A 13393-nucleotide genomic window follows, 5' to 3' on the forward strand; every position below is an offset into this window, starting at 1 on the left:
TCTGTACCATTATCTGTCTGTAACAATTTTGGATGAGCTTTTTTCAATATATTAAACATACGATTTGTACATTCCTTTGATGTTTTATTTTTCAACGCTTCCACCCAAACGTACTTACTATATGTGTCTATGAAAACTAAAATATATTTAAAACCATAATTCTGTCTAGAATGAGATTGCATATCCATTAAATCAGCTTGCCAGAGGTCGTCAATAAACCGCGTTACTACACTACGTCTAGGAAATATTTTTCTCGCTGGTCGATGAAGCTCATTAGCTATACTCTCTAAGGTTGTCATTAAACTATTATATTTCTTTCGCGTAATTCTTCTAAAATAGATATTATTTCATTATTAACACCAGTATTACCAACACTTTGTGATGATGTTAAAAGATTTAATCTAGTTACTAGTTCATTCGGGTCGTCATAATAAACTAATTGTGTTTGCGGTATTACATCTTTATATAAACCTGAACCTTTCTTAGGCTGCGGTGTTAAAGTAAAATTAAACATATTTTCAACTGCGGATCTGTAACCATAGAACTGTTTGCTTCTGGATTAAAATAAAATGGTTCGTTTTTCATAGTCGTATCATCATTAACATTACTACGTTTAGCGTTCGAACTAGATAAATGATCCTTAATTGGTGTGTAAGTTAATTTGAGGAGATCTAAGGTTATTAATTTTAGCTATATGTTCGTTTAACTGTTTTTCTTCATGTTTCATTCGATCATACAGAGGTTTTACAACGACTGACCATTTATGATACTTTGAGGTTTTAGGTTTCCCATCTTTTTAAATGAACTCCAGTAGTTTTCAAAATGTTGTAATAGTTTTCTATATCTTCTATAGTTGTTTTTTTCGGTTTCTTCTCACATAATAAAGACCATAGTCCTATAGTCCAAGGATAGTATTTATTGAGCAGCTGTTAGTTACCATGACTAAAAGTTATAGTATGTTTTCCAATTTTATATGAATCACTGACTTTATCATAATACATACCGTAGGATTTATCGTATCGTTTTATTGTAGAACGTTTGTTATTGAAAAAATGTTCAAATGATGAATTTAATTCATCGTCATCATCTTCGTTACTTAGAGCAAATGGTTTCTATTTTTTTTAATTCAGTTGGTTGTGAGTTACATAAAGTATTTTTTTCTGTCCGTGTACTTAATGGTTCGATTATTGGCTTAAATACATCACGGTAATAGTTGTCAGAATCTATAACACCACGTTTCATTTCCATTATTTTCCGTTAATATTTTTTTTTTGATGCTATTAAATTTCTAACAAAGCTTTTTCTTTGTTCATTGTAAATTATAAACCAATACAACTGTATCGGATGACTATTGATAGCACTATGTACGGAATAACAGTACTACACTGTATATATATAATATATATATATATAAAAATTATTTTATTTTAATAAACGTATGGAAACCGCATCTATATCTCCTTCATTCATTTCCCGAGTTTTATCGATAACCAAAAACCCATAATCACTGTGATTCCAACAGAAATGAGACATTTTCCGAAATTCTGAGAAATCCATATCTGCAGACGAATGATCGTTAAATATATGTCGTAAATTTGTATCATCTTGTTTCAGTATTATTAAAAAGTTTGAGTTATCTCTTACTAACTGTTTTGGTATTTTAGAATACGTTTGCGCCAAATAAAATACAGAGCTAGCACCTGAATGTCTGCAAATGCTGAAGTATTCTCTGATTACAGATTGTGGACCACATATTATAACATCATCAAAAATTATAATTGAATTTTTCTTAGTTAAGTTCGATTTAATAACCTTATCAACGCTTGTAAATATGAAAAAATTAGCACCTTCTACATCGTCTATTATTTTTTTTAATAAAACATATTTTTCCTGATTCGAGGTTTTAGAGTATAAATAAATATTTTCAAATCTTAACCCATTTGCATGAGTGATCAGATTATACATTATATTTATTTTTCCTGAATCGCTGGGACCGACTAGTATAGCACGTATAGTGTCAAGTAATAACGAGCCGTGTCTTTATGGTTTTTTTACCATCTGAACATCTACATTTATAACCTCTAATTTATCTTTTTGATCAATCAAATCCATTTTTTTTTTATATATACTCTAGAATTTTCAATTGTTAATCAGTTATTGATGACGCGTTCAACTCGTAAGTTAAAATCAAACGAGACTGACAAAATATTTGTAAGCTCCCTTATAAATAGTCTCCCAGTTGAAGCATGTTTCAGGCTATCAGTATTGTGGTCCTTGTACGAAATTAAAAAAAAAAAAGACAAGATCGCGGTGATAAAGGAATAAACCCATTGGATGCTGCTTATCGTGATCACGATATTGTGTATGAAAGGAGTAAAAAATTAGACGATAGACATAAAGCTGATAAAGTGTTAGAATATCGTGCTTGAGAAAAATTTAAAGCAAAAGACACTCATAGAAAGAGAAATTGGTTGCGTACGCGGTAACAAACGTGATGAAAGCTAAAAGAAAAATTGATATGCTTGTAAAAGTAAACGGAAACGTGTTACAAAAAACTAGGGTTGCCAGATTTCAAATCTCAAAATACGGGACTAAAAAAATGTCTATTCCAAACACAATAAAACCTCCCTTAACTCTTTCAACAAATTAATCATTAATCGTATTTAAAAATGATATCAGTTTTCCGTATATTTCTATAATAATAGATAATAAAAATAAAAATAAATAATATTAAAAATGTTAACATATTTTATTTGAACAATATTTCAACAGTGTAGACATAAGTATTTATTAGAGTATAAAATAAAAATAAAAATAAAAATACATTTTTAACCTTTTTTAATAAAATAAAAAAATAACAACCCTGTTTTAGATTTTTTTTTTTTGGCATTACCTAGCCAATAGGAACAAAATCTTAAAAATTATCACATTCAACTTTATAAAATATGAATACACTATACTTAAACTACCTAATTTAAACTTAAAAAAAAACTAACTGGTTGTTAATAATCATTAATCATAGTATATTATTATATTTATTTGAAGAATGAATTTCTTTTAATAACGATTGATTTCCAATTAAAAAGTCATAGAACTCTGTACAGGTTTCCTTAAAAAATGTCTTCACTATCAACATTGCTTTTACTGTTTTTATTTCCATTCTATTTTTTTCATCCGTCCATAAGTTATTCATATTTGAGAAAATTCGTTCAACATTTGCATTTGAACCTGGTATGCATATTATAAACTCGACTATTATTTTAAAATTTGGAAAAAAACCATCTATACTATTATTATTCATTGATTTAAAAATATATGTCCACTTTTCTGATAAGGTTTTTAATGATTGAATATGTTCATTATGTTTTACAGATTCTTTAATCATAGTAAATTCATCAAATAAATGAGCCTCATTAATTAAATTTTTATTTGGAATTATATTATTTATTAATTCAATAGTAGCTTGAATATTAACCCAGTTAAAATCATCATCAATGTTTTTAAGCGTAATCCACGTTATACCATCAAATTTACTTAGAGTGGGATTCGACCATTCTTTTATATATTCTAAGCAGGTGTCATAAAATGTATTACGGTATTTGATATATGTGTTTTCAGATAATACTGCTTCATCTCTTAATGAATTTAATACTTCTTGTTCTTTAGATGTAAAAAAATTTTCATTTTTACGAGATTCAATTTTTTTAGTGATAGACTCAACATAATATTTAACTTCAATTATTGAAATGTCTTTGGCCTCTACACTTTTTATACATGTAAAAAATAACTCACATTGAATTTGTAAAAAAATTAGAATTAAATATGACAATGGATTATTAAAAAAATCTTTTATTAAAATTGGACATTTGTCAATTGAAAGAAAATATGATTTTAAACCGTCAAACATATCTATGAGTCGAGTTAGAGCAGGAAATAAAGACAACCAGCGAGTTTTAGAATGTCCTAACACGGTTTTGTATTCAATATTTACAAATTCTCAAAATTCTTTAAGGGCATGGACTCAAACTGTGTAAATATAAAAATGTTGAAAAATTTTTCCAATAATAACCTGTACATCAATTGGTAATGTGTCTGCGGCTATTTGCACTGCATTGTTAAGAATATGTGCAGCACAGCCAACTCCGATTAAATCTTTATTAAAAATCTCTTTTAGTTTGTAAAATACGTTATTTTTTCCATTTCGAGCTACACCACCAAAGTTACAATTAGTATTATCTGCAGAAAAAGCAATAACTTTACTTTCGATTCCCCATTCATGGAGTATTGATGATATATATTGTGTTAGTAGTGATGCAGTTTCTCCCGGAAGCTCATTGAATTCCAAAATATTATTTTTAACTCCTTTGTCAGGTAGAAAATAGCGAACAAGAATAGGTATTATTTTTTGAGAATTATGGTTAGATGCATCAGTCATAATTGATACAAAATTGCACTTCAATAAATCTTTTTTCAAAATATTAACAGCATAAGGTAAAAATACATTAGTGATAATACATTTTGTTTTAGTCCTACCACAAGTGAATTTTTTCTCATATAATTTACGAACTAACTGAGAAGTACATTCCATAGAATTGAGACTTTGATTGTGTTTACAAGTATGATAAGCAAAAATTCCTTCATCTGCAGCTAATTTTTGTTCTTTATCTGCAAATTGTGTTTTTGGAGAAAAAAAATTTGACACTTTTTGAGATTTAGACGCTCTAGCAGCTATATTATGACGTTCGGATTTTAAATGTTGTGTAATATCCGACTTACCACCATGTTCAATGCTGAATGCTGCTCCACATACAGTACATTCAATTTTGTATTCTTGTCCCGGTTTTTGACATTTTTTTAAGAACGTGTACTCACTTTGTAACTTTTCATTAAATGTACACTTTCTTTTAGGCATTATAAAAATTAAAAGTTGTCACACGTTACAAACTTATTTCAATAAATTACCTATTGTTATTTGATACGAAAGTCAAAACAACAATACAACACAATCATTTATCGTAATTTAAAATGTTTAAAATATTTTAACAAGCTGATACCTATTATGTTATAAAAACGATTATAGACTAATGTATATTACCGTGGTCTATACTCGATAGACTAAAAATTATAAATGACCAGATAACAATAATATCTGTTTCTGTTGATTAATCTATATTTATAAACTGGTAAACATATAAAATTATAACAATCTATGAATAGAAACTAAACCGGTATCGGTAGGACGGCTGACAAGTGGTGATTACGAATAACAAGTAATAGTTGTAAATTGTAATACAATCAACTGAAATTATTACGCAACATAATTAATATTATGGGTACATTTTTACAAAACGGGACATTTCAGTGTCCCGACAAGAGTTGTTGGGACAACGGGACACTTGGTTAAAAAAAGGGACATTCCCGTATTATACGGGACGTCTGGCAACCCTACAAAAAACAATAGTATGCTAGCTGCGAAGAAAAAGAATAGTGGTAAAAGGTTGATTTCAACCCCAGGACAATCAGGAGGTGCGGTTCCCTTAATACTTATATTAGCAGGATTGTCAGCACTTGGTAGCTTAATGTCTGGAGGTGCTAGTGTGTACAATGCAATTCAAAATTCAAAAAGTAAAAAAGGCAATGGTTTATATTTAAACAATAATGGGTTGAGAAAAAAAAAATAATAATAATGATTACGCTACCTGATAGATCGCTTTCGACCAAGATATTATAAAATACGTTAGAAAGTTGAAAATCAATCATTTCCGTGGTGTGTTTTCACGTGATAGCTTGCCTAAAAAACCGCAAGTCATTGAGTGTGGTATATTAAACTTAGACATATCTTCAGGCGACGGAAGCCATTGGGTAGCGTTTCATAAAAATAAAAATAAAGTCATATATGTATTTCGATAGTTTTGGTGATTTACCTCCACCAATTGAATTACAACGTTATTTTAAAAAGTTTAAAATAATATATAACTATTCTAACTATCAAGACTTCAATACATTTAACTGTGGACATTTATGTCTTGAATTTTTACAATACGTGAATCTTTTACACTAAGTTTAACTGGAAATTCGACTGTATTGACTGCAAATTATTTTCCATCTCTAAACGTTTACGAGGATTCAGAAATAGCTTTGTTATCTTTACAAACGTTCAATTCATTTCCAATGCATTTAATATGCATTTAATAACCGACTGAAAATAGAAGTAATTCCTTCAAAGAGAAATAAATATAAATTACACACTTTTGAATTTTGTTTGGAAGAAGGATGCTATGAAATAGAAGATATTAACAATAAAATTGCAAAAGAGTTATCCCAAGTTAATAACAACTACGGAACACAGCTAACATTCAGTGTACGTATTGATCCTGTTGATTTTAAAACGTATATAAAATGTAATGGAATACTTCAGTTCAATACTCCATATAGTATAGCACCTGTTTTTGGGTTTAAAAAGATAAGATGTGGACCGTTTCATGAAGCTCGTCGATCGGATAAAGCGGTCAATTTAAACACGATTAACTCTATAAAAGTATTGTGCAATATAGCACATGGGTCATTCAACAACCAACTTCAAAGTCATTCGATATATGAGTTTTTCCCGAGTGGGAGAACAGGAACAAAGGTTGTTCAATCTCCGTCAAACCTTATATATTACAGATTAAACAAAACAGATATTAATTTAATACTGTTCAGTTAGTTGACCAAAACAATAATCCAATTGACAATTTTAACGAGACGTTGACAGTTGTTCTGCATATTAAACGTCACGGATCTCATTATTAAATTATATCTTAGATTTTGTAATGTACGAGTCAGTTACTTTAAGTTTAACTGGGAATGCTACCATATTATCCGTAAATTATTTTCCGTCTATAAACCTTTACGAGGATTCAGAAATAGCTTTGTTATGTTTACAGTCATTTAATTCATTCCCAAATATTAATGAAAATAATAATAAATTTTCTATACAAATAGTTGACGATGAAAACAATAATACTCCTATGATGTGTTATATTAAATTGGAAGAGGGATGTTATGAAATTTAAGATATTAATCAACGAGTTAAGAAGCAAATAGATGTCTATAATAGTGAAAACTTAACCCAATTAACATTTGATATTTCGGTTGATCCTAATGATTTCAGATCGTATATAAAATGTAATGAGATACACACTTTGAGATTCCATATAGTATTGCACCTGTATTCGGTTTTGAAAAAAAACAATATAAACCAGTGTATGAAATTCTTCGATCAGAAAATGCAGCAAATTTAAACACAATAAATTCTATAAAAATAATGTGTAATATAGCTCAAGGATCATTCAAAAACCATCTTCAAAGTCATTCGATTTACGAGTTTTTCCCGAGTGGAAGGACAGGATCTAAAGTAATTCAATCACCGTCTAACCGTCTAATTTAATATATTACAAATTAAACAAAACAGATATTAATTCAATAACTGTTCAGTTAGTTGACCAAAACAATAATCCAATTGTCGATTTTAACGAGACGTTGACAGTTGTTCTGCATATTAAACGTCACGGATCTCATTATTAAATTTATATTTTAGATTTTAAAATGTACGAGTCAGTTACTTTAAGTTTAACTGGGAATGCTACTATATTATCTGTAAATTATTTTCCGCCTATAAACCTTTACGAGGACTCAGAAATAGCTTTGTTATGTTTACAGTCATTTAATTCATTTCCAAATATTAATGAAAATAATAATAAATTTTCTATAGAAATAGTTGACAATGAAAACAATAATGCTCCTATGATGTGTTATATTAAATTGGAAGAGGGATGTTATGAAATTGAAGATATTAATCAATAAGTTAAGTAGCAAATAGATGTCTATAATAGTGAAAACTTAACCCAATTAACATTTGATATTTCGGTTGATCCTAATGATTTCAGATCGTATATAAAATGTAATGAGATACACACTTTGAGATTCCATATAGTATTGCACCTGTATTCGGTTTTGAAAAAAAACAATATAAACCAGTGTATGAAATTCTTCGATCAGAAAATGCAGCAAATTTAAACACAATAAATTCTATAAAAATAATGTGTAATATAGCTCAAAGATCATTCAACAACCACCTTCAAAGTCATTCGATTTACGAGTTTTTCCAGAGTGGAAGGACAGGATCTAAAGTAATTCAATCACCGTCTAATTTAATATATTACAAATTGAATAAAACAATTATTGATTCGATAACCGTTTAGCTAGTTAATCAAGATCATAATCCGATTGATAATTTTGGTGAGGCATTGACAATCGTGTTACATATTAAACGTTACGGATCTTGATATGGGATTAAAATTCAATATAAATCCACTACTTCGAATCAGTTCAACTAGTCATAAGACTAAAGTGGTACCGGTAACATCAAATAAAGTAAAAAAATTGACATTGAAAAATAAAAAAATTTTTACAAGCTCTGGGTTATCAATTAAAGCAAAATGCCTGAAAGTGATAATTTAGATATAAGTTCATGGTATGAAACGGATTCTAAAATAACAAAAATTGAATATCATTCATCCACGCCGTATACTACATCATTTAATAATAACGACGAAATTCGTATATCAATCCAGCAAACAGATGTTTATCCGTATCTACACGAAAGCTTTATTTTTTTGGAAGGAATGTTTTCGGAACCTGACAAAGTTAAACTATCTAATAACGGTTACTCTTATCTCTTCGAACAAATACGGCTGGAAATCAATGGTATAGAAGTTGATTGCACGCGTGTTCTTGGAATCACTAGCTCGTTGAAAGGATACTTATCCGGTACACCAGACAACTATAATTGTTATGAAAATTCTGGCTGGAATTTTAAAAACGCAACACAATCAGCAAATGATAAAGGTGAATTTAGTGCTTGCATTCCATTGAAATATTGGCTAGGTTTTTTTGAAGACTATAGAAAAATATTAGTTAATTCTAGATTGGAATTAATATTAACTCGAAGTCATAGTGATTTAAATGCATTAAGGTTGAAAAGTGGTATAAATACTACTACAGTCAAAGTTACTTTAAACAAAATAGTATGGAAGGTTCCGCATATTACTGTTGACGATGGAGAAAGGTTGAAATTATTGAAACTTGTAGAAAAAGAAAAATTTGTTTGTTATTCCTTTCAGATCTTTTGAAACTTTTAAATATCCTGAACTAGGAACCGCTAAAAAAGTTGTATGGAATTTGAAAACTGCATCGAAATTAGAAAAACCGCGATTTATAATAATCGGATTGCAAAAAGAGCGTAAAAATACGTTAGAAAAAGACTGTAGTAGTTTTGATCATTGTAATCTAACAAACGTTAGAGTATTTCTGAACTCAATAGCTTATCCGTACGATAATTTGAATTTAGATTTTACAAAAAATAATTTTACCTTATTATATGATATGTATACATCATTTCAAGAATCGTACTATGAAAAAAGTATACGAAATCCGATATTGAGTCCTTCTACTTTTCTTTCAAACGCTCCAATTATAGTCATTGATACTTCGAAACAGAACGATTCAGCCACAGCCTCAGCAGTGGATGTACAATTAGAAATTGAAGCTTCAGAATCGCTTACAGGTGTAACTGCTTATTGTTTATTGATTCATGATCGTATTGTAGAATATGTACCTTTTACTAGAGAAGTAAGAAAACTTGTGTAAATACAATTATAATAATAAAAAAGTTTATTTAATAATTTTGCGTTCTTTTCTTGAAATAATTATTTCAGTAGGTGGACAATATATATGTTAACACCATATTGTGTTACACGGTAAATCTGAGTTAGCGTAACATTTAAACAAAAAAAATTGAGATTTTTTTTGTTACACAGTGAACGTGTGTAGAAATCTCATTTTAAAAAAAGGTGCTCAGAACATACATTAGGGTTTTTTGAGTATTTTGTTACACGGTGGAGCATGTAGAAATGCCCCCTTGAAATGAAGAAATCTCCCTGTAAAAAAGGTGCTCAGAACATACAAATATATACTACTAATTGATTTCATTGTATTTTTATATACTACAAATTTTCAAAGAATTTTGGCCTTTTTTTGAGCTATTTATAGACAATTGAAATTTTCAGTTTTTCTAAGTATTTTTTTTTTAAAATAACGATAAAAAATTTTTAGCTGACCAGAAAATTTTGAAAATTTAATAGAAGGTTTCTTATAATTTGTTCTTAAAGTGATAAAATCACAATCTTTTTTTATAATTGCTTAAAGTTCGAATTTATGCGAAATATGTCAAAATTGCGAAAATCTGCAAGTAATTTTGTGGTTGGAAAATCGTAAAAAATTTTTCTTTTATAACTAAGTTTTCAAAATTTGGTACAAGGTACTCCATAAATTTTTCTTCAAATATCTGTAAAAAAAACTCTACCGGATTCAGACAAAAAATTTTTATGAGTGTTTGAAATTTAAATTTTTACGAAACCGAGTTAAATAACGGTTTAGCCTCAAACGATTTTTGATATTTGTTGTTATTCAAATAGTATAAGTCGTAAATACTTAAAAATTTTACCAGTTATTTAGATTGGCATTTTCCTTACTTGATTTAATTTTCAAAATATTTTGAGCTATATTTATAGACAACTGAAATTTTCAATTTTTCTGAAAATTTTTTTTTGAAGGATCGATAAAAATTTTTTATAAAAAATTTAAAAAAATTTCCGTGTGTCGTCTATGTGCTAAGCAGTGTGAGGTGAATGATATGATACGACATATTTACTCTCGGTACTTTTCGAAATAATAATTATAATTTAGGTTTAATTTAGAGTGGTGTGATCTCATTATAATAATTGGCATATTTATAAAAATACTAGCTGTCCCACCCGGCGTTGCTCGGGCAAAAGTCACCTCAGGTGAAAATCGAGATTTTTTTTATATTATATTAATAATAATAATAGCTGACCCGGCAATGCTTTGCTATTGCTAGATTTCAGTACATTTATATATGTTTAGGAATATGTGAAAAGTTTGATATGAATTATATCAGATATATTTAATTTGATTAATTTGTTTAGTATAATGTTATATATACATGTGGAATATATTTGTTTCGTTATGATGTATGATTTTTATTTTTTTTGTTAATTATAACAATTTGTCTTAAGCATTAAATATTTTTGGATACACCACGTTAAGTGTCTCGCCTTCTGGGGCCATCACAAATAGATTTTGTTTGCATGTGACACGTGATAGAGCTACGTACAATTGACCATGGGAAAAACATTGGACGGTTAAGTCTAAACCTGCAACGTTTAATGTTTGACCTTGTGCCTTATTAATAGTCATTGCAAAGCTTAATTTCACGGGAAATTGGAGCCGTTTGAACTGGAATGGCAAATTGGTTGGTATCATTGGTATTCTAGGAACTAAGACCATTTCCCCAGCTCCACAGCCAGTAAAGATTATACACTCAAGCTGACAGTTTTTTAAAGACTTAATTTGTAATCTTGTACCGTTGCATAATTTTGGTGGTATTAAGTTACGAAGTAAAATTATAGTTGAACCTACTTTTAGAATTAATTTGTGTGGTGGGGTCCCTGAAGGAGATAAAGAATTTAAAAATTCAGTTGGATAATGTATCGCTTCCTCTGCATCTAAAACAGTGTCAATGGAATAGTAAACTTTTGTTGGTGCATTGAATTTTAACAGTATCATGTCATTTATGTTATTGACTTGATCGTTAGTTGGTGACAATATTGCTCTTTCTTGAAACCAACTTGACGTTTTAGTCGAAATATTAGGTAAATCTGGGTAAACATTTGCAATTAGGTCCAGCAAATTAGACATCAAAAAAAAAAAGCGGCAAGTGGGTACCGTTCTGCTGTACATTAGAGGGTGGGGTGGACCTCGGACTAGGGTAGGTTAAATTTGAATGCAATGATAGGTATCATTGTATACGAAAAACGATTCTGAACGAAGATGATTTGTCAGCCTCGGATATAATTTCCAGTTGTTGGTGAAAAAGGTGGTTTGTGTCTTAATGGCCTGAATACACCAAAATTTAAGTTCTTTTATAATTATTGTAAGCTAAACTTATGAAAAATCTTGTATTAAATTTTCAACTCTTAGCTACTTATACAAACATTTTTATGAAATATACCTACAAAATAATTTGCAAATATTCATAATTTTGACGAATTTTCGTCAAAATTTGAACTTCGAATGCTAATAAAAAAAAATTGTGCATATGTATTCTTATAATTTTTTAATCACTATAAGAATAACTTATGAGGAACTTTGTATTACATTTTCAAGTATTTTGATAGGGCCAAAAAACTTTTATCTACACTTCAAAAATATTTTTTTAGAAAAATTGAAAATTTCAGTTGTCTATAAATAGCTCAAAAAAATTCAAAATATTTTAAAAATTAAATCACGTAAAGAAAACGCGAATCTTAATAACTGGTAAAATTTTCAAGTATCTACGACTTATACTTTTTGAATAAAAACAAATATTTAAATATTAATTAAAAAAATAATTAATTATTAATAAATCGTTGTCGTTACGCTATTTCGTAAAAAATTAAAATTCAAACGCACATAAAATTTTTCCTATAATGATGTTATGAGTTTTCTCTATACCTATTTGAAGGAAAACTTATGGAAAACTAAGTGTTATAATTTTAATCCATAGTTATGAACACAAAAAATTTTATGATTTTTCAACTTCAAAATTACTTGCAAATTTTCGCGTTTTCGACAGATTTCGTAAAAATTTGAACTAAAAACTCTTATAAAAAAAAATTGTGACTAACGATTTTTAATTTTTTTTAGCTACATTAAAAACAACTCATAAGGAACCTTGTATTAAATTTTCAAAACTTTTTGGTCATCCAAAAATTTTTTATCGAAACTTTAAAAAAATTTCTCAAAAAATCGAAAATTTCAGTGGTCTATAAATAACTCAAAAAAAGTCAAAATTTTTTGAAAATATCACTATATACAGATACTACTGACATTAACATTTGTTGAAAATTTCAAGTATTTACAGTGATTAGTTTTTGAATTACAACTATAAAAAAAAATCGATTTGGTCGAAAACTGGTTTTGCGTAAAAATTGCCGTTTTTCCGTCATTTTTTTTTTTTTGTTTTTCTCGATTTTTTTGAATACTGTTGGAAAATGTTAACTTTTTACCTCTATAATACACCACGGATATTCACTTTTACATCGGAAACCACCCCCATAGTTTGAAATTGGAGCATTATTTCGACTAGTTATGCTGTACACAGACACACAAAAAAAAAAAAAACACACATCATTGTAAAATCAATACATTCATCACTTCGTTCAGAATCTAAAACAAAGCTTAGACAGATCAATTTTACCATTTCTAGTCAGTGACTGACCATTGCCAACAC

At 28.6% G+C, this 13393-nt stretch overlaps 1 protein-coding gene and 1 pseudogene across 1 annotated transcript; one reads left to right on the forward strand and one right to left on the reverse strand.

The window, feature by feature from the left end:
- Window positions 1–5462: 5462 nt before the first annotated feature.
- Window positions 5463–6792, forward strand: LOC126553949 (uncharacterized; annotated as a pseudogene).
- Window positions 6793–11133: 4341 nt separating this feature from the next.
- On the reverse strand, window positions 11134–11820 carry LOC126553950 (ATP-dependent DNA helicase PIF6-like). The gene has a single exon (XM_050209063.1). It carries the CDS (start codon window positions 11818–11820, stop codon window positions 11134–11136), a length of 687 nt encoding a protein of 228 aa, XP_050065020.1.
- Between the last annotated feature and the right edge of the window lie 1573 nt (window positions 11821–13393).

The sequence above is a fragment of the Aphis gossypii genome, unplaced genomic scaffold (assembly GCF_020184175.1).
Source record: "Aphis gossypii isolate Hap1 unplaced genomic scaffold, ASM2018417v2 Contig00380, whole genome shotgun sequence".
Lineage (NCBI taxonomy): Eukaryota > Metazoa > Arthropoda > Insecta > Hemiptera > Aphididae > Aphis > Aphis gossypii.